This window comes from Panulirus ornatus, chromosome 55 (assembly GCF_036320965.1).
Source record: "Panulirus ornatus isolate Po-2019 chromosome 55, ASM3632096v1, whole genome shotgun sequence".
Classification (NCBI taxonomy): domain Eukaryota; kingdom Metazoa; phylum Arthropoda; class Malacostraca; order Decapoda; family Palinuridae; genus Panulirus; species Panulirus ornatus.
The window spans coordinates 29,173,443-29,193,831 of record NC_092278.1 but is presented as its reverse complement, the minus strand read 5'-3'; the positions used below and the strand labels follow the sequence as shown (position 1 = coordinate 29,193,831).

Below are 20,389 nucleotides of genomic sequence, written 5' to 3'. Positions count from 1 at the left end.
ATAAAGTGCAGGGTCTGTCCTTATCTCCAGATACTAGTATAGCTCCTTTGCCAGCCCTCCCTGACTCTACTGCATTAGCAGCTTTAAAGACTGCAGGTAGCGTTTGGTTGGTGTCCTGTATCTTCTTTGCTCTCTTATGTGCATCACAGTTGCCATGCTTCACAAGTGCCTTCATTCCTGCACTGCCATATGAAATGGTTTGGTTGCACACTTTGCACAATGCTTTCCCTGCCACATTAAGTTTATGAATGTAATCCAACAAGAAAGATCCAGTATTATCTTTGGCCTCAAGTCAGCACCAGTTAAACTTATTCTTGATTCCAACATCAATCAATTTCACGTTAGCTTCTCTTTCAACCTCCATTATGAATCAATTAGAATTATCCGTGATGCGGCTGCAATACAAACTATGCACGCGTTGTCACATTCAAGTCTAAACATACGGTAGAGTGTATTACACAACCAGCACACACTGTAACTTACCGCGCCAGGGTTGGTAGAAACTGCAGATATTGACGGCAAATCTTGTGCTCGTTTCCGGCATTCCATGCAATTCCAAAGGTAAAGATCCGATTAAATATCCATGGGCACACACACAAACAAAAGATTGATGGTCCGACACGCTTATTAATTTGAAACAATTAAGCCTTCATCCAAAATATACCGATTAAGTCCCCGATGTACAAGCGCCATACCATTTCAAACACGGCACTTGGCTGCAGACATGTTACAGGTTGCTTAGCCGGCCGGCCACCTGACCTAGCTGCACAGCCCGCTCATAGTGCTAGGTATACATGCATATGCTGTCGCATTGCGCACATGTACAAACCATTAGTAAAGCATGCAAAAAGCAAGAGCGGGAGAGAAGCTTAATCTCGCTAGGTTAGCGATCCACTTGTTTTGCAATATTCGTATCTTTAATTACATACAGTATATATACAAAATCCACAATCGATATAATATGAAAACATCTGTCAAGAGTCTACTTGATCATTTTCCAGCTGTCATCACTAGAAAGACAAGAGACAGACGGAGAGAAAAATGAGAAACCGGAAATTTGACTCCAATTGATCAAAAAGCTGGAATTCCAGCAATTGCCGGAAAACTGGCATCTTTGCCCAGTATACAACATCATTCCACTTTACTCTATCCCATACAAGCCTTTCACCCTCCTGCATGTTCAGCCCCTCATCACTCAAAATCTTTTTCACTCCATCCTTCTATTTCCAATTTGCTTTCCTGGTTCTTCTTCTTCCTTCTACGCTGACACATACATCCTCTTTATCAACCTTTCCTCACTCATTCTCTCCACATGTAGAAACCATTTAAACGCACCCTCTTCTGCTCTCACAATCATATTCTTTTTATTACCGCACATTTCTCTTACCCTTCCATTACTTAATCATACCATCTCACACCATATATTGTCCTCAAACATTTCACATCCAACACATCCATTCCCTCTGTATAGCTTAATCTATACCACAAACCTTGCATCCATATAATATTTTTTTGAACATATAAATCTTCTGGGAAACAGAAGAAGGAGTCACGCAGGGAGTGCTCATCCTCCTCGAAGGCTCAGAGTGGGGTGCCTAAATGTGTGTGGATGTAACCAAGATGTGAAAAAAGGAGAGATAGGTAGTATGTTTGAGGAAAGGAACCTGGATGTTTTGGCTCTGAGTGAAACGAAGCTCAAGGGTAAAGGGGAAGAGTGGTTTGGGAATGTCTGGGGAGTAAAGTCAGGGGTTAGTGAGAGGACAAGAGCAAGGGAAGGAGTAGCAATACTCCTGAAACAGGAGTTGTGGGAGTATGTGATAGAGTGTAAGAAAGTAAATTCTCGATTAATATGGGTAAAACTGAAAGTTGATGGAGAGAGGTGGGTGATTATTGGTGCATATGCACCTGGGCATGAGAAGAAAGATCAAGAGAGGCAAGTGTTTTGGGAGCAGCTGAATGAGTGTGTTAGTGGTTTTGATGCACGAGACCGGGTTATAGTGATGGGTGATTTGAATGCAAAGGTGAGTAATGTGGCAGTTGAAGGAATAATTGGTATACATGGGGTGTTCAGTGTTGTAAATGGAAATGGTGAAGAGCTTGTAGATTTATGTGCTGAAAAAGGACTGATGATTGGGAATACCTGGTTTAAAAAGCGAGATATACATAAGTATACTTATGTAAGTAGTGTAAGTAGGAGAGATGGCCAGAGAGCGTTATTGGATTACGTGTTAATTGACAGGCGTGCGAAAGAGAGACTTTTGGATGTTAATGTGCTGAGAGGTGCAACTGGAGGGATGTCTGATCATTATCTTGTGGAGGCTAAGGTGAAGATTTGTATGGGTTTTCAGAAAAGAAGAGTGAATGTTGGGGTGAAGAGGGTGGTGAGAGTAAGTGAGCTTGGGAAGAAGACCTGTGTGAGGAAGTACCAGGAGAGACTGAGTACAGAATGGAAAAAGGTGAGAACAATGGAAGTAAGGGGAGTGGGGGAGGAATGGGATGTATTTAGGGAATCAGTGATGGATTGTGCAAAAGATGCTTGTGGCATAAGAAGAGTGGGAGATGGGTTGATTAGAAAGGGTAGTGAGTGGTGGGATGAAGAAGTAAGAGTATTAGTGAAAGAGAAGAGAGAGGCATTTGGACGATTTTTGCAGGGAAAAAATGCAATTGAGTGGGAGATGTATAAAAGAAAGAGACAGGAGGTCAAGAGAAAGGTGCAAGAGGTGAAAAAAAGGGCAAATGAGAGTTGGGGTGAAAGAGTATCATTAAATTTTAGGGAGAATAAAAAGATGTTCTGGAAGGAGGTAAATAAAGTGCGTAAGACAAGGGAGCAAATGGGAACTTCAGTGAAGGGCGCAAATGGGGAGGTGATAACAAGTAGTGGTGATGTGAGAAGGAGATGGAGTGAGTATTTTGAAGGTTTGTTGAATGTGTTTGATGATAGAGTGGCAGATATAGGGTGTTTTGGTCGAGGTGGTGTGCAAAGTGAGAGGGTTAGGGAAAATGATTTGGTAAACAGAGAAGAGGTAGTGAAAGCTTTGCGGAAGATGAAAGCCGGCAAGGCAGCAGGTTTGGATGGTATTGCAGTGGAATTTATTAAAAAAGGGGGTGACTGTATTGTTGACTGGTTGGTAAGGTTATTTAATGTATGTATGACTCATGGTGAGGTGCCTGAGGATTGGCGGAATGCTTGCATAGTGCCATTGTACAAAGGCAAAGGGGATAAGAGTGAGTGCTCAAATTACAGAGGTATAAGTTTGTTGAGTATTCCTGGTAAATTATATGGGAGGGTATTGATTGTGAGGGTGAAGGCATGTACAGAGCATCAGATTGGGGAAGAGCAGTGTGGTTTCAGAAGTGGTAGAGGATGTGTGGATCAGGTGTTTGCTTTGAAGAATGTATGTGAGAAATACTTAGAAAAGCAAATGGATTTGTATGTAGCATTTATGGATCTGGAGAAGGCATATGATAGAGTTGATAGAGATGCTCTGTGGAAGGTATTAAGAATATATGGTGTGGGAGGAAAGTTGTTAGAAGCAGTGAAAAGTTTTTATCGAGGATGTAAGGCATGTGTACGTGTAGGAAGAGAGGAAAGTGATTGGTTCTCAGTGAATGTAGGTTTGCGGCAGGGGTGTGTGATGTCTCCATGGTTGTTTAATTTGTTTATGGATGGGGTTGTTAGGGAGGTAAATGCAAGAGTTTTGGAAAGAGGGGCAAGTATGAAGTCTGTTGGGGATGAGAGAGCTTGGGAAGTGAGTCAGTTGTTGTTCGCTGATGATACAGCGCTGGTGGCTGATTCATGTGAGAAACTGCAGAAGCTGGTGACTGAGTTTGGTAAAGTGTGTGGAAGAAGAATGTTAAGAGTAAATGTGAATAAGAGCAAGGTTATTAGGTACAGTAGGGTTGAGGGTCAAGTCAATTGGGAGGTGAGTTTGAATGGAGAAAAACTGGAGGAAGTGAAGTGTTTTAGATATCTGGGAGTGGATCTGGCAGCGGATGGAACCATGGAAGCGGAAGTCTATCATAGGGTGGAGAAGGGGGCGAAAATTCTGGGGGCCTTGAAGAATGTGTGGAAGTCGAGAACATTATCTCGGAAAGCAAAAATGGGTATGTTTGAAGGAATAGTGGTTCCAACAATGTTGTATGGTTGCGAGGCGTGGGCTATGGATAGAGTTGTGCTCAGGAGGATGGAGGTGCTGGAAATGAGATGTTTGAGGACAATGTGTGGTGTGAGGTGGTTTGATCGAGTGAGTAACGTAAGGGTAAGAGAGATGTGTGGAAATAAAAAGAGCGTGGTTGAGAGAGCAGAAGAGGGTGTTTTGAAGTGGTTTGGACACATGGAGAGAATGAGTGAGGAAAGATTGACCAAGAGGATATATGTGTCGGAGGTGGAGGGAACGAGGAGAAGAGGGAGACCAAATTGGAGGTGGAAAGATGGAGTGAAAAAGATTTTGTGTGATCGGGGCCTGAACATGCAGGAGGGTAAAAGGAGGGCAAGGAATAGAGTGAATTGGAGCGATGTGGTATACCGGGGTTGACGTGCTGTCAGTGGATTGAATCAAGGCATGTGAAGCATCTGGGGTAAACCATGGAAAGCTGTGTAGGTATGTATATTTGCGCGTGTGGACGTATGTATATACATGTGTATGGGGCGGGGTTGGGCCATTTCTTTCGTCTGTTTCCGTGCGCTACCTCGCAAACGCGGGAGACAGCGACAAAGTATAATAATAATAATAATAATAATAAATCTTCGAACATACCTATTCTTGCCCTCCCAGATATTCTCTCTTTCAACACTTTCAACTTTGTTTCATGTATGTACACACATTGTTTTATGCATATACTCTTAATATAAGAACTTACTTTGATCTAATAATGATTTAGTGTGCCATGGGTTACCCTTTGAGGCTGGAGATATTTCAGGGGTACCAAAGGATACTATGAATCAGATGCAAATAGCTCCTGGAGTGGATCTGAAGTGACCTGAATCACCTCCTTGACAAAATGGGGAAAGTGACCTGTCCTTTCTAAGCCCTTTACTAAGCCAAAGCCCTGCATGAAGCATGGGCTACTCTCCCTTTGGTCATGACATCAAAATTTTAACAATCATATGCTGAAATGAGCCTCTTGACATGTGCACCACTGGTACTGCTCTTATCTGTCATGAAGTATCATAAAAAGACAGGCTTTTGGACCACAAAAACACTGCAGTTGCCACAAAAGTGAACGAATAGACATCCAGTTTGTGTCTTGACTAAGTAAGCATTTATCTAAGACTGGTAAGCAGTAACCAAAGTATGCAGTGCAGTAAGAGCAATATCAGCAGTTGTTCAATTAGTGGAGAAGATGAGCAAACACATGCAGACGTATGATAGCAGTGGGCAAAGAAGTTTAGAGGGAGCAATTTTGGCAGCAGAACAACAGACAGCACATGAAAAGTGATGGAGGGGAGCATAGACCTAAGGAAATATGAACATAAGTACAAAGGAAATTAGGTGAAGTGGTAGAATGATATGCACTACTAGAGGTGGAGCAATCAAGGAAGTTTATGGGCCAGTTGATGGAAGGTTTACAATGGGAAGCAGTAGAAAGAATAAAATGCATTACATATGAAGCAATCAAGGAAGTTAATGGGTTAGTTGATGGAAGGTTTAGAAACATGCAAAGCATACAGGACTATAGCTTGCCAACTAAAATAGATTATGGAGAAAGTTAAAAACACAGAGATTAATACTTCTACACTATGGAATCTAGATGAAAAATGTGAGGCACCGAAATTAGAAAGATCCACCTACTTGTGACCAAGTTATACTAAAACAGATAATAACAACACCTGCTTCTTATAATTTCCTTATAAGCCTGACTGAATCCAAGTTAAACAGACTAAAGAGCACATTGTGGATATCTTCTGACATTCAGTACTTTTATCTAAATATGCATGCGTACAATATTATATATCTCAAAAACATTCAACAGGATTTTTCTCTTACATTTCAAAACTCCCCTCCCATTCTTTGTTATACATCTTTTAACAGACAATAATCCTCATAAAAGTAACATCTTCAAATATAATGTCAGTGCTAACAATAACATCTCACCCAATTAATGTATATATCAAATAACCTTGCATAACCTAATCAAAGTATACATCACATAGCCACCACGTTAATGCTCCTGAGTTTCATTTCAAATTAACTTTCATGTTGTAATTCTGAAGGAAAATTTTCAACATCCTTTACAGTGAAAACTTAGTACTGACTTGACAATGTACAGTCGATCTTGATCTAGGGTAGATTCTGGGAGCCTCAGACGGGAAAGGTGCGCATGGAGAAGAGAACGTGCCTTCATGGAATATGCGAAGCAGAGTGGGCGTTCCTTATTCTTTTCTCCAAGATTGGGTAGCTGTTTAATCAACTGTGGCAGTTCTATATTATCAGAGGGACGTTCCTGAAGATGAAAAGGACTATCTTGAATCTGATAAAATGTGACAAATTACATTACACTTTAGCAAAACAATCACAGACAAACACATCATCTCACTTCTTGACCAGTGGTTCTGCCCAATGGATGTGCCAGCTTCTATATGTTGCAGGAGTACCACAAAAGTATTTCCTGAAGCAGAAAAGAAAAATACCCCAAAACATTGATCAAAGCATAAATACAGTACACAGGTCCTTTAATAAACTAAATAAATAATATAAAACTAAAGAAAAAGGATACTAATCCATGGGATGAGCAAAACCAACCTGGTGGTAAACATCTTGACAGCAAAGAATACTAGAGAATTCTGAACTGATGGGCCAGCCAGGAGTAAGTCAGCAGATGATATCATCTCCGAATAAGTCTCTAACTGGCCAAAGATGGGCTCAAAATGAGTGAGATTGCCACTAACTTCTTGAGTGGATAATGAATGGATGAGTAGGGCAGCACTTACTCACTAGACACAGTGAAAGTAATAATGTCCTAACCCTGATTTTCCTACACAATTCAGCCTAGCATTCTGGCACCACTTTAACTGACAGATTAGTATATATCTTATATATTCATTTTCCTTTGTCGCTGTCTCCCGCATTAGCGAGGTAGCACAAGGAAACAGACAAAAGAATGGCCCCACCCACCCACTACACATGTATATATATACACGTCCACAAACGCAAATATACATACCTATACATATCCCTAGGGATAGGGGATTAAGAATACTTCCCACGCATTCCTCACGTGTCGTAGAAGGCAACTAAAGGGGACGGGAGCGGGGGGTCATAAACCCTCCCCTCCTTGTATGTTAACTTTCTAAAAGGGGAAACAGAAGGAGTCACGCAAGGAGTGCTCATCCTCCTCGAAGGCTCAGATTGGGGTGTCTAAATGTGTGTGGATGTAACCAAGATGAGAAAAAAGGAGAGATAGGTAGTATGTTTGAGGAGAGTAACCTGGATGTTTTGGCTCTGAGTGAAACGAAGCTAAAGGGTAAAGGGGAAGAGTAGTTTGGGAATGTCTTGGGAGTAAAGTCAGGGGTTAGTGAGAGGACAAGAGCAAGGGAAGGAGTAGCACTACTCCTGAATCAGGAGTTGTGGGAGTATGTGATAGAGTGTAAGAAAGTAAATTCTAGATTGATATGGGTAAAACTGATAGTTGATGGAGAGAGATGGGTGATTATTGGTGCATATGCACCTGGGCATGAGAAGAAAGATCATGAGAAGCAAGTGTTTTGGGAGCAGCTGAATGAGTGTGTTAGTGGTTTTGATGCACAAGACCGGGTTAAAGTGATGGGTGATTTGAATGCAAAGGTGAGTAATGTGGCAGTTGAGGGAATAATTGGTATACATGGAGTGTTCAGTGTTGTAAATGGAAATGGTGAAGAGCTTCTAGATTTATGTGCTGAAAAAGGACTGGTGATTGGAATACCTGGTTTAAAAAGCGAGATATACATAAGTATACATATGTAAGTAGGAGAGATGGCCAGAGAGCGTTATTGGATTACGTGTTAATTGAAAGATGCACGAAAGAGAGACTTTTGGATGTTAATGTGCTGAGAGGTGCAACTGGAGGGATGTCTGATCATTATCTTGTGGAAGCAAAGGTGAAGATTTGTGGGGGTTTCCAGAAAATAAGAGAGAATGTTCGGGGTGAAGAGAGTGGTGAGATTAAGTGAGCTTGGGAAGGAGACTTGTGTGAGGAAGTACCAGGAGAGACTGAGTACAGAATGGAAAAAGGTGAGAACAAAGGAGGTAAGGGGAGTGGGGGAGGAATGGGATGTATTTAGGGAAGCAGTGATGGATTGCGCAAAAGATGCTTGTGGCATGAGAAGAGTGGGAGGTGGGTTGATTAGAAAAGGCAGTGAGTGGTGGGATGAAGAAGTAAGATTATTAGTGAAAGAGAAGAGAGAGGCATTTGGACGATTTTTGCAGAGAAAAAATGCAAATGAGTGGGAGAGGTATAAAAGAATGAGGCAGGAGGTCAAGAGAAAGGTGCAAGAGGTGAAAAAGAGGGCAAATGAGAGTTGGGGTGAGAGAGTATCATTAAATTTCAGGAAGAATAAAAATATGTTTTGGAAGGAGGTAAATAAAGTGCGTAAGACAAGGGAGCAAATGGGAACTTCAGTGAAGGGGGCTAATGGGGAGGTGATAACAAGTAGTGGTGATGTGAGAAGGAGATGGAGTGAGTATTTTGAAGGTTTGTTGAACGTGTTTGATGATAGAGTGGCAGATGTGGGGTGTCTTGGTCGAGGTGGTGTGCAAAGTGAAAGGGTTAGGGAAAATGATTTGGTAAATAGAGAAGAGGTAGTAAAAGCTTTACGGAAGATGAAAGCCGGCAAAGCAGCAGGTTTGGATGGTATTGCAGTGGAATTTATGAAAAAAGAGGGTGACTGTATTGTTGACTGGTTGGTAAGGTTATTTAAGGTATGTATGACTCATGGTGAGGTGCCTGAGGATTGGCGGAATGCTTGCAAAGTGCCATTGTACAAAGGCAAAGGAGATAAGAGAGAGTGCTCAAATTACAGAGGTATAAGTTTGTTGAGTATTCCTGGTAAATTATTTGGGAGGGTATTGATTGAGAGGGTGAAGGCATGTACAGAGCATCAGATTGGGGAAGAGCAGTGTGGTTTCAGAAGTGGTAGAGGATGTGTGGATCAGGTGTTTGCTTTGAAGAATGTATGCGAGAAATACTTAGAAAAACAAATGGATTTGTATGTAGCATTTATGGATCTGGAGAAGGCATATGATAGAGTTGATAGAGATGCTCTGTGGAAGGTTTTAAGAATATATGGTGTGGGAGGCAAGTTGTTAGAAGCAGTGAAAAGTTTTTATCGAGGATGTAAGGCATGTGTACGTGTAGGAAGAGAGGAAAGTGATTGGTTCTCAGTGAATGTAGGTTTGCGGCAGGGGTGTGTGATGTCTCCATGGTTGTTTAATTTGTTTATGGATGGGGTTGTTAGGGAGGTGAATGCAAGAGTTTTGGAAAGAGGGGCAAGGTATGCAGTCTGTTGTGGATGAGAGAGCTTGGGAAGTGAGTCAGTTGTTGTTCGCTGATGATACAGCGCTTGTGGCTGATTCATGTAAGAAACTGCAGAAGCTGGTGACTGAGTTTGGTAAAGTGTGTGAAAGAAGAAAGTTAAGAGTAAATGTGAATAAGAGCAAGGTTATTAGGTACAGTAGGGTTGAGGGTCAAGTCAATTGGGAGGTAAGTTTGAATGGAGAAAAGCTGGAGGAAGTGAAGTGTTTCAGATATCTGGGAGTGGATCTGGCAGCGGATGGAAACATGGAAGCGGAAGTGAATCATAGGGTGGGGGAGGGGGCGAAAATTCTGGGAACCTTGAAGAATGTTTGGAAGTCGAGAACATTATCTCGGAAAGCAAAAATGGGTATGTTTGAAGGAATAGTGGTTTCAACAATGTTGTATGGTTGTGAGGCGTGGGCTATGGATAGAGTTGTGCGCAGGAGGGTGGATGTGCTGGAAATGAGATGTTTGAGGACAATATGTGGTATGAGGTGGTTTGATTGAGTAAGTAATGTAAGGGTGAGAGAGATGTGTGGAAATAAAAAGAGTGTGGTTGAGAGAGCAGAAGAGGGTGTTTTGAAATGGTTTGGTCACATGGAGAGAATGAGTGGGGAAAGATTGACCTAGAGGATATATGTGTCAGAGGTGGAGGGAACGAGGAGAAGTGGGAGACCAAATTGGAGGTGGAAAGTTGGAGTGAAAAAGATTTTGAGTGATCGGGGCCTGAACATGCAGGAGGGTGAAAGGCATGCAAGGAATAGAGTGAATTGGAACGATGTGGTATATCGGGGTCGACGTGCTGTCAATGGATTGAACCAGGGCATGTGAAGCGTCTGGGGTAAACCATGCAAAGTGTGTGGGACCTGGATGTGGAAAGGGAGCTGTGGTTTCGGTGCATTATTACATGACAGCTAGAGACTGTGAACGAATGGGGCCTTTGGAGTTTTTCCTAGCGCTACCTCGCACACATGAGGGGGGGAGGGGGTTGTTATTCCATGTGTGGCGAGGTGGTGATAGGGAACAAATAAAGGCAGACAGTATGAATTATGTACATGTGTATATATGTATATGTCTGTGTGTATATATATGTGTACATTGAGATGTATAGGTATGTATATTGTGCGTGTGTGGACATGTATGTATATACATGTGTATGTGGGCGGGTTGGGCCATTCTTTCGTCTGTTTCCTTGCGCTACCTCGCTAACGCGGGAGACAGCGACAAAGCAAAATAAATAAATATGAATAAATATATACACACAGACATATACATATATACACATGTACATAATTCATACTGGCTGCCTTTACTCATTCCCATCGCCAGCCACACATGAAATAAAAAACCCCCTACCCCCTCATATGTGCGAGGTAGCACTAGCAAAAGATAGATTAGAAGCTTGATAATATCATAAAGAATTTTTCTTCTAAACCTAACTGCTTCTCCTGCCATAGTGAGACTGCATCCTGAACAAACAAACAATGTTTTCATTGGCACATATCCACCAAGCATCTCAATTATATTCCAGCTGTCCATAGTACTTACATTTTGCACATTCTCTAGGATCTATAGTTTGGTTTTCAGAAACAGTTTGCTAATTTGGTCCAAAAATACAGTGAATTACAAATACTTGTGAATGCAATATGAAACGTCATCAATATGACACTTACATAAGATATGTACTCTTAGGACCCAAGATAAAAGTTCAGAACCTTCTGACAATTTCTCCAAATTCTAGAAGCATATTACAAACAAATGAAAGGCCTTAAAAGTCAAATGTGAGATTCCAATATATTTTCTGAATTACAACCATGGGAAAACCCACATAATAATTTTCTTATTTCTAGATTACTTTCAGCAATAATCATCAAATAACTGCATGAAACTTATGTTAAAATATCCTAATTAAAAAAAAACATAAATAACACAAACATGAACAACTGCAGTGTGTAACTTTATCTTTCTACTTACAACAATCTCAGGATTATGCCCCTTTTCAAATTCAAGAGATGCAGCCAGAACCATGAGCGCCCTCTTAAATACCATATGTGGTGTCTTATGGAAGAAGAAGTAATATAGTTGTGTTGTATCAAGCAGAACCTGAAAAGTCAATTTCTCATAAATTGTTAAATAATACACAGATAATTTAATATTTTGAACACCATACAACAGTAGATATTGTTACCTGAACTTTAAATATATTATCTATATTTTCATATTTTGCTCTCTCGCTGTCTCCCGCGTTAGCGAGGTAGCGCAAGGAAACAGACGAAAGAATGGCCCAACCCACCCACATACACATGTATATACATACACGTCCACACACGCAAATATACATACCTATACATCTCAACGTATACATACATATACACTCAGAGACATATACATACATACACAAGAATTATGTACATGTGTATAGAAGTATATGTCTGTGTGTGTAAGTATATATATACGTTGAGATGTATAGGTATGTATATTTGCGTGTGTGGACGTGTATGTATATACATGTGTATGTGGGTGGGTTGGGCAATTCTTTAGTCTGTTTCCTTGCGCTACCTCGCTAACGCAGGAGACAGCGACAAAGCAAAATAAAAAAAATAAAATAATTCATACTGTCTGCCTTTATTCATTCCCACCGCCACCCAGCCACATATGAAATAACAACCCCCTCCCCCGCATGTGCGAGAGGTAGCACTAGGAAAAGACAACAAAGGCCACATTTGTTCACATTCAGTCTCTAGCTCTCATGTAATAATGCACCAAAACAACAGCTTCCTTTCCACATCCAGGCCCCACAGAACTTTCCATGGTTTACCCCAGACGCTTCACATGCCCTGGTTCAATCCAATGACAGCACTTCGATCCCCGGTATACCACATCGTTCCAATTCACTCTATTCCTTGCACGCCTTTCACCCTCCTGCATGTTCAGGCTCCGATCACTCAAAATCTTTTTCACTCCATCTTTCTACCTAAAATTTGGTCTTCCACTTCTGCTCGTTCCCTCCACCTCTAACACATATATCCTCTTGGTCAGTCTTTCCTCGCTCATTCTCTCCATGAGACCAAACCATTTCAAAACACCCTCTTACGCTCTCTCAACCACACTCTTTATTACCACACATCTCTCTTACCCTATTATTACTTACTTGATCAAACCACCTCACACCACATATTGTCCTCAAACATCTCATTTCCAGCACATCCACCCTCCTCCACACAACTCTATCTATATCCCACGCCTCGCAACCAGATAACATCGTTGGAGCCACGATTCCTTCAAACATGCCCATTTTTGCTTTGCGAGATAATGTTCTTGACTTCCACACATTCTTCAACGCTCACAGAACTTTCACCCCCTCCCCCACCCTATGATTAACTTCTGCTTCCATGGTTCCATCCGCTGCCAAATCCACTCCCAGATATCTAAAACACTTCACTCCCTCCAGTTTTTCTTCATTCAAACTTACCTCCCAATTGACTTGTCCCTCAACCCTACTATACCTAATAACCTTGCTCTTAATCACATTTACTCTCACCTTTCTTCTTTCACACACTTTACCAAACTAAGTCACCAGCTTCTGCAGTTTCTCACATGAATCAACCACCAATGCTGTATCATCAGCGAACAACAACTGACTCACTTCCCAAGTTCTCTCATCCACAAAAGACTGCATACTTGCCCCTCTTTCCAAAACTAGCATTCACCTCCCTAATAACCCCATCCATAAACAAATTAAACAACCATAGAGACATCACACACCTCTGCCGCAAACCTACATTCACTGAGAACCAATCACTTTCCTCTCTTCCTACACGTACACATGCCTTACATCCTCGATAAAAACTTTTCACCTGCTTCTAACAACTTGCCTCCCACACCATATATTCTTAATACCTTCCACAGAGCATCTCTATCAACTCTATCATATGCCTTCTCTAGATCCATACATGCTATATACAAATCCATTTGCTTTTCTAAGTACTTCTCACATACATTCTTCAAAGCAAACACTTGATCCACACATCCTCTACCACTTCTGAAACCACACTGCTCTTCCCCAATCTGATGTTCTGTACATGCCTTCACCCTCTCAATCAATACCCTCCCATATAATATCACAGGAATACTCAACAAACTTATACCTGTGTAATTTGAGCACTCGCTTTTATCCCCTCTGCCTTTGTACAATGGCACTATGCAATCATTCCTCCAATCCTCATGCACCTCACCATGAGACATATTTTATTTACATATTTATTTATTTTGCTTTGACGCTGTCTCCCGCGTTAGCGAGGTAGCACAAGAAAACAGCCGAAAGAATGACCCAGCCTACCCACATACACATGTATATACATACACATCCACACACGCAAATATACTTAACTATACATCTCAACATATACATATATATACACACACAGACATATACATATATACACATGTACATAATTCATACTGTCTGCCTTTATTCATTCTCATCGCCACCTCGCCACACATGGAATAACAACCCCCTCCCCCCCATGTGTGCGAGGTAGTGCAAGGGAAAAGACAACAAAGGCCCCATTCGTTCACACTCAGTCTCTAGCTCTCATGCAATAATGCACCAAAACCACAACTCCCTTTCCACATCCAGGCCCCACACAACTTTCCATGGTTTACCCCACACACCTCACATGCCCTGGTTATATCCATTGACAGCACATCGACCCCGGTACCCTCCTGCATGTTCAGGCCCCAATCACTCAAAATCTTTTTCACTCCATCTTTCCACCTCCAATTTGGTCTCCCACTTCTCCTGGTTCCCTCCACCTCTGACACATATATCCTCTTGGTCAATCTTTCCTCACTCATTCTCTCCATGTGCCCAAACCATTTCAAAACACCCTCTTCTGCTCTCTCAACCACACTCTTTTTATCAACCACATATCTCTCTTACCCTATTATTACTTATGCAATCAAACCACCTCACACCACATATTGTCCTCAAACATCTCATTTCCAGCATATCCACCCTCCTGTGCACAACTCTATCCATAGCCCACACCTTGCAACCATACAACATTGTCGGAACCACTATTCCTTCAAACATACCCATTTTTGCTTTCCGATATAATGTTCTCGACTTCCACACATTCTTCAAAGCTCCCAGAATTTTCGCCCCCTCCCCCACCCTAAGATTCACTTCCGCTTCCATGGTTCCATCCGCTGCCAAATCCACTCCCACATATCTAAAACACTTCACTTCCTCCAGTTTTTCTCCATTCAAACTTACCTCCCAATTGACTTGACCCTCAACCCTACTGTACCTAATAACCTTGCTCTTATTCACATTTACTCTCAGCTTTCTTCTTTCACACACTTTACCAAACTCAGTCACCAGCTTCTGCAGTTTCTCACATGAATCAGCAACCAGCGCTGTATCATCAGCGAACAACAACTGACTCACTTCCCAAGCTCTCTCATCCACAAAAGACTGCTTACTTGCCCCTCTTTCCAAAACTCTTGCATTCACCTCCCTAACAACCCTATCCATAAACAAATTAAACAACCATGGAGACATCACATACCCCTGCCGCAAGCCTACGTTCACTGAGAACCAATCACGTTCCTCTCTTCCTACACGTACAAATACCTTACATCCTCGATAAAAGCTTTTCACTGCTTCTAACAACTTGCCTCCCATACCATATATTCTTAATACCTTCCACAGAGCATCTCTATCAACTCTATCATATGCCTTCCCCAGATCCATAAATGCTACATACAAATCCATTTGCTTTTCTAAGTATTTCGCACATACATTCTTCAAAGCAAACACCTGATCCACACATCCTCTACCACTTCTGAAACCACACTGCTCTTCCCCAATCTGATGCTCTGTACATGCCTTCACCCTCTCAATCAATACCCTCCCATATATTTTCCCTGCAATACTCAACAAACTTATACCTCTGTAATTTGAGCACTCACCTTTGTCCCCTTCACCTTTGTACAATGGCACTATGCAAGCATTCCGTCAATCCTCAGGTACCTTACCATGAATCATACATACATTAAATAACCTTACCAACCAGTCAACAATACAGTCACCCCCTTTTTTAATAAATTTCAGTGCAATACCATCCAAACCCGCTGCCTTGCCGGCTTTCATCTTCCGCAAAACTTTTACTACCTCTTCTCTGTTTACCAAATCATTTTCCCTAACCCTCTCACTTTTCACCCCACCTCGACCAAAACACCCTATATCTGGCACTCTATCATCAAATACATTCAACAAACCTTCAAAATACTCACTCCATCTCCTCACATCACCATTACTTGTTATCACCTCCCAATTGGCCACCTTCACTGAAGTTCCCATTTGTTCCCTTGTCTTACGCACTTTATTTACCTCCTTCCAAAACATCTTTTTATTCTCCCTAAAATTTAATGATACTCTCTCACCCCAACTCTCATTTGCCCTTTTTTTCACCTCTTGCACCTTTCTCTTGACCTCCTGCCTCTTTCTTTTACACATCCCCCAGTCATTTGCATCATTTCCCTGCAAAAATCATCCAAATGCCTCTCTCTTCTCTTTAACTAATAATCTTACATCTTCATCTCACTACCCTTTCTAATCTGCCCACCTCCCACGCTTCTCATGCCACAAGCATCTTTTGCGCAAGCCATCACTGCTTCCCTATTTACATCCCATTCCTTCCCCACTCCCCTTACCTCCTTTGTTCTCACCTTTTTCCATTCTGTATTCAGTCTCTCCTGGTACTTCCTCACACAAGTCTCCTTCCCAAGCTCACTTACTCTCACCACTCTCTTCACTCCAACATTCTCTCTTCTTTTCTGAAAACCTATACAAATCTTCACCTTCGCCTCCACAAGATAATGATCAGACATCCCTCCAGTTGCACCTCTCAGCACGTTAATATCCAAAAGTCTCTGTTTCGCGCACCTATCAATTAACACGTAATCTAATAACACTCTCTGGCCATCTCTCCTACTTACATATGTATACTTATGTATATCTCTCTTTTTAAACCAGGTATTCCCAATCACCAGTCCTTTTTCAGCACATAAATCTACAAGCTCTTCACCATTTCTGTTTACAACACTGAACACCCCATGTATACCAATTATTCCCTCAACAGCCACATTAATCACCTTTGCATTCAAATCACCCATCACTATAACCTGGTCTCGTGCATAAAAACCACTAACACACTCATTTAGCTGCTCCCAAAACACTTGCCTCTCATGATCTTTCTTCTCATACCCAGGTGCATATGCACCAATAATCACCCATCTCTCTCCATCAACTATCAGTTTTACCCATATCAATCTAGAGTTTACTTTCTTACACTCTATCACATACTCCCACCACTCCTGTTTCAGGAGTAGTGCTACTCCTTCCCTTGCTCTTGTCCTCTCACTAACCCTTGACTTTACTCCCAAGACATTCCCAAACCACTCTTCCCCTTTACCCTTGAGCTTCATTACACTCAGAGCCAAAACATCCAGGTTCCTTTCCTCAAACATACTACCTATCTCTCCTTTTTTCTCATCTTGGTTACATCCACACACACTTAGACACCCCAGTCTGAGCCTTCAAGGAGGATGAGCACTCCCCAAGTGACTCCTTCTTCTGTTTCCCCTTTTAGAAAGTTAAAATACCATGAGTCATACATACATTAAACAACCTTACCAACCAGTCAACAATACAGTCACCTCCTTTTTTAATAAATTCCACTGCAATACCATCCAAACCCACTGCCTTGCCGGCTTTCATCTTCCGCAAAGTTTTCACTACCTCTTCTCTGTTTACCAAATCATTCTCCCTAACCCTCTCACTTTGCACACAACCTCGACCAAAGCACCCTATATCTGCCACTCTATCATTGAACACATTCAACAAACCTTCAAAATACTCACTCCATCTCCTTTTCACATCACCACTACTTGTTATCACCTCCCCATTTGCCCCCTTCACTGAAGTTCCCATTTGTTCCCTTGTCTTACTTTATTTACCTCCTTCCAAAACATCTTTTTCAGCACATAAATCTACAAGCTCTTCACCATTTCCATTTAAAATACTGAACACCCCATGTACACCAATTATTCCCTCAACTGCAACATTACTCACATTTGCATTCAAATCACCCATCACTATAACCCGGTCTCATGCATCAACTCTACTAACACACTCACTCAGCTGCTCCCAAAACACTTGCCTCTCATGATCTATCTTCTCATGCCCAGGTGCATATGCTTTTTAAATATATTATTAATAAAATATCATACCTGATCATTTGAGAACTTGGAAGACCTGTACCACCATATGGCAACAACCGTGGGTAAGGCAATCATGAAAACTAGTCCATACAATCCCAGCACCCACAGAGAGTTCTCTTTCTCAACAATCCATGAGGGAAGAGCAATTCCAAAATGCATTGCTCCAGGACCATCTGGGTGGCCATACCGCTCAAAATTTCGTCTGGCGTCATCATCAGTTAAGGCAAGGTATGCTGTAAATGGGAAAAAATTCCTAATATCAAAACAATCTTGCCATGACAAGCAGCTGTAGGCTCTCAGAATGAAGGAAGATTCTTCTGGCATTTAAATAGCAATAATCAACATCATCTGAGCATGCACACAGCTCTTGATTATAATAAAAACTCTTGGGCTGGTCTGTAAAAATTCAAAACCTGAAAAAGCACAGTAAATGTTATTTTGCTTTGTGCTGTCTCCAATATTAGTGAGGTAGCACAAGGAAACAGACAAAAGAATGGCCCAACCCACCCACATACACGTCCACACACGCACATATACACACCTATACATCTCAAAGTATATATATATATATATATATATATATATATATATATATATATATATATATATATATATATACAGACACAGACATATACATATATACACAAATACATAATTCATACTGCCTCCCTTTATTCATTTCCATCGCCACCCCGCCACACATGAAATAACAACCCCCTCCCCCCTCATGTGCGTGAGGTAGCGCTAAGAAAAGACAACAAAAGCCACATTCATTCACATTCAGTCTCTAGCCATCATGTAATAATGCACCGAAACCACAGCTCCCTTTCCACATCCAGGCCCCACAGAACTTTCCATGGTTTACCCCAAACGCTTCACATGCCCTGGTTTAATCCATTGACAGCATGTCAACCCTGGTATACCACATCGTTCCAATTCACTCTATTCCTTGCACGCCTTTCACCCTCCTCCATATTCAGGCCCCATCACTTAAAATCTTTTTCACTCCATCTTTCCACCTCCAATTTGGTCTCCCATTTCTCCTCGTCCCCTCCACCTCTGACACATATATCCTCTCGGTCAATCTTTCCTCACTCATTCTCTCCATGTGACCAAACCATATCAAAACACCCTCTTCTGCTCTCTCAACCACACTCTTTTTATTACCACACATCTCTCTTACCCTATTATTACTTACTCAATCAAACCACCTCACACCACATATTGTTCTCAAACATCTCATTTCCAGCACATCCACCCTCCTCCACACAACTCTATCTATAGCCCACGCCTCTCAACCATATAACATTGTTGGAACCACTATTCCTTCAAACATACCCATTTATGCATTGCGAGATAAAGTTCTCGACTTCCACACATTCTCCAATGCTCCCAGAACTCTCACCCCCTCCCCCACCCATGATTCACTTCCGCTTCCATGGTTCCATCCGCTGCCAAATCCACTCCCAGATATCTAAAACACTTTACTTCCTCCAGTTTTTCTCCATTCAAAATTACCTCCCAATTGACTTGTCCCTCAACTCTACTCTACCTAATAACCTTGCCCTTATTCACATTTACTCTCACCTTTCTTCTTTCACACACTTTACCAAATTCAGTCACCAGCTTCTGCAGTTTCTCACATGAATCAGCGCTGTATCATCAGCAAACAACAACTGACTCACTTCCCAAGATCTCTCATCCACAACAGACTGCATACTTACCCCTCTTTCCAAAACTCTTGCATTCACCTCCCTAACAACCCCATAAATAAACAAATTAAACAACCATGGAGGCATCACACACCCCTGCCGCAAACCTACATTCACTGAGAACCAATCACTTTCCTCTCTTTCTACACGTACACATGCCTTACATCCTTGATAAAACCTTTTCACTGCTTCTAACAACATGCATCCCATACCATATATTCTTAATACCTTCCACAGAGCATCTCTATCAACTCTATGATATGCCTTCTCCAGATCCATAAATGCTACATACAATTCCATTTGCTTTTCTAAGTATTTCTCAAGTACATTCTTCAAAGGAAACACCTAATCCACACTGCTCTTCCCCAATCTGATGCTCTGTACATGCCTTCACCCTCTCAATCAATACCCTCCCATATAATTTCCCTGCAATACTCAACAAACTTATACCTCTGTAATTTGAGCACTCACTTTTATCCCCTTCGCCTTTGTACAATGGCACTATGCAAGCATTCCACTAATCCTCAGGCACCTCACCATGAGTCATACATACATTAAATAACCTTACCAACCAGTCAACAATACAATCACCCCCTTTTTAAATAAATTCCACTGCAATACCATCCAAACCCGCTGCCTTGCCGGCTTTCATCTTCCGCAAAGCTTTTACTACATCTTCTCTATTTACCAAATCATTGTCCCTAACCCTCTCACTTTGCACACCACCTCGACCAAAACACCCTATATCTGCCACTCTATCATCAAACACATTCAACAAACCTTCAAAATACTCACTCCATCTCCTTCTCACATCACCACTACTTGTTATCACTCCTCATTAGCCCCTTTCACTCAAGTTCCCATTTGTTCTCTTGTCTTACGCACTTTATTTACCT

At 41.6% G+C, this 20,389-nt stretch overlaps 1 protein-coding gene across 3 annotated transcripts in view; it reads right to left on the bottom strand.

Annotated features, from left to right (window-relative positions):
- Positions 1-20,389, bottom strand: part of Sec63 (translocation protein Sec63) — a 249,369-nt gene that overhangs the window by 167,986 nt on the left and 60,994 nt on the right. For all 3 annotated transcript variants that reach the window (XM_071693313.1, XM_071693314.1, XM_071693312.1), the window contains exons 5-7: positions 17,791-18,014; positions 11,467-11,595; positions 6,257-6,444 (exon numbers count right to left, since the gene is read on the bottom strand). In XM_071693313.1, the coding sequence (XP_071549414.1) occupies positions 6,257-6,444; positions 11,467-11,595; positions 17,791-18,014 (541 nt within the window). The remainder of the gene's footprint in view (positions 1-6,256; positions 6,445-11,466; positions 11,596-17,790; positions 18,015-20,389) is intronic.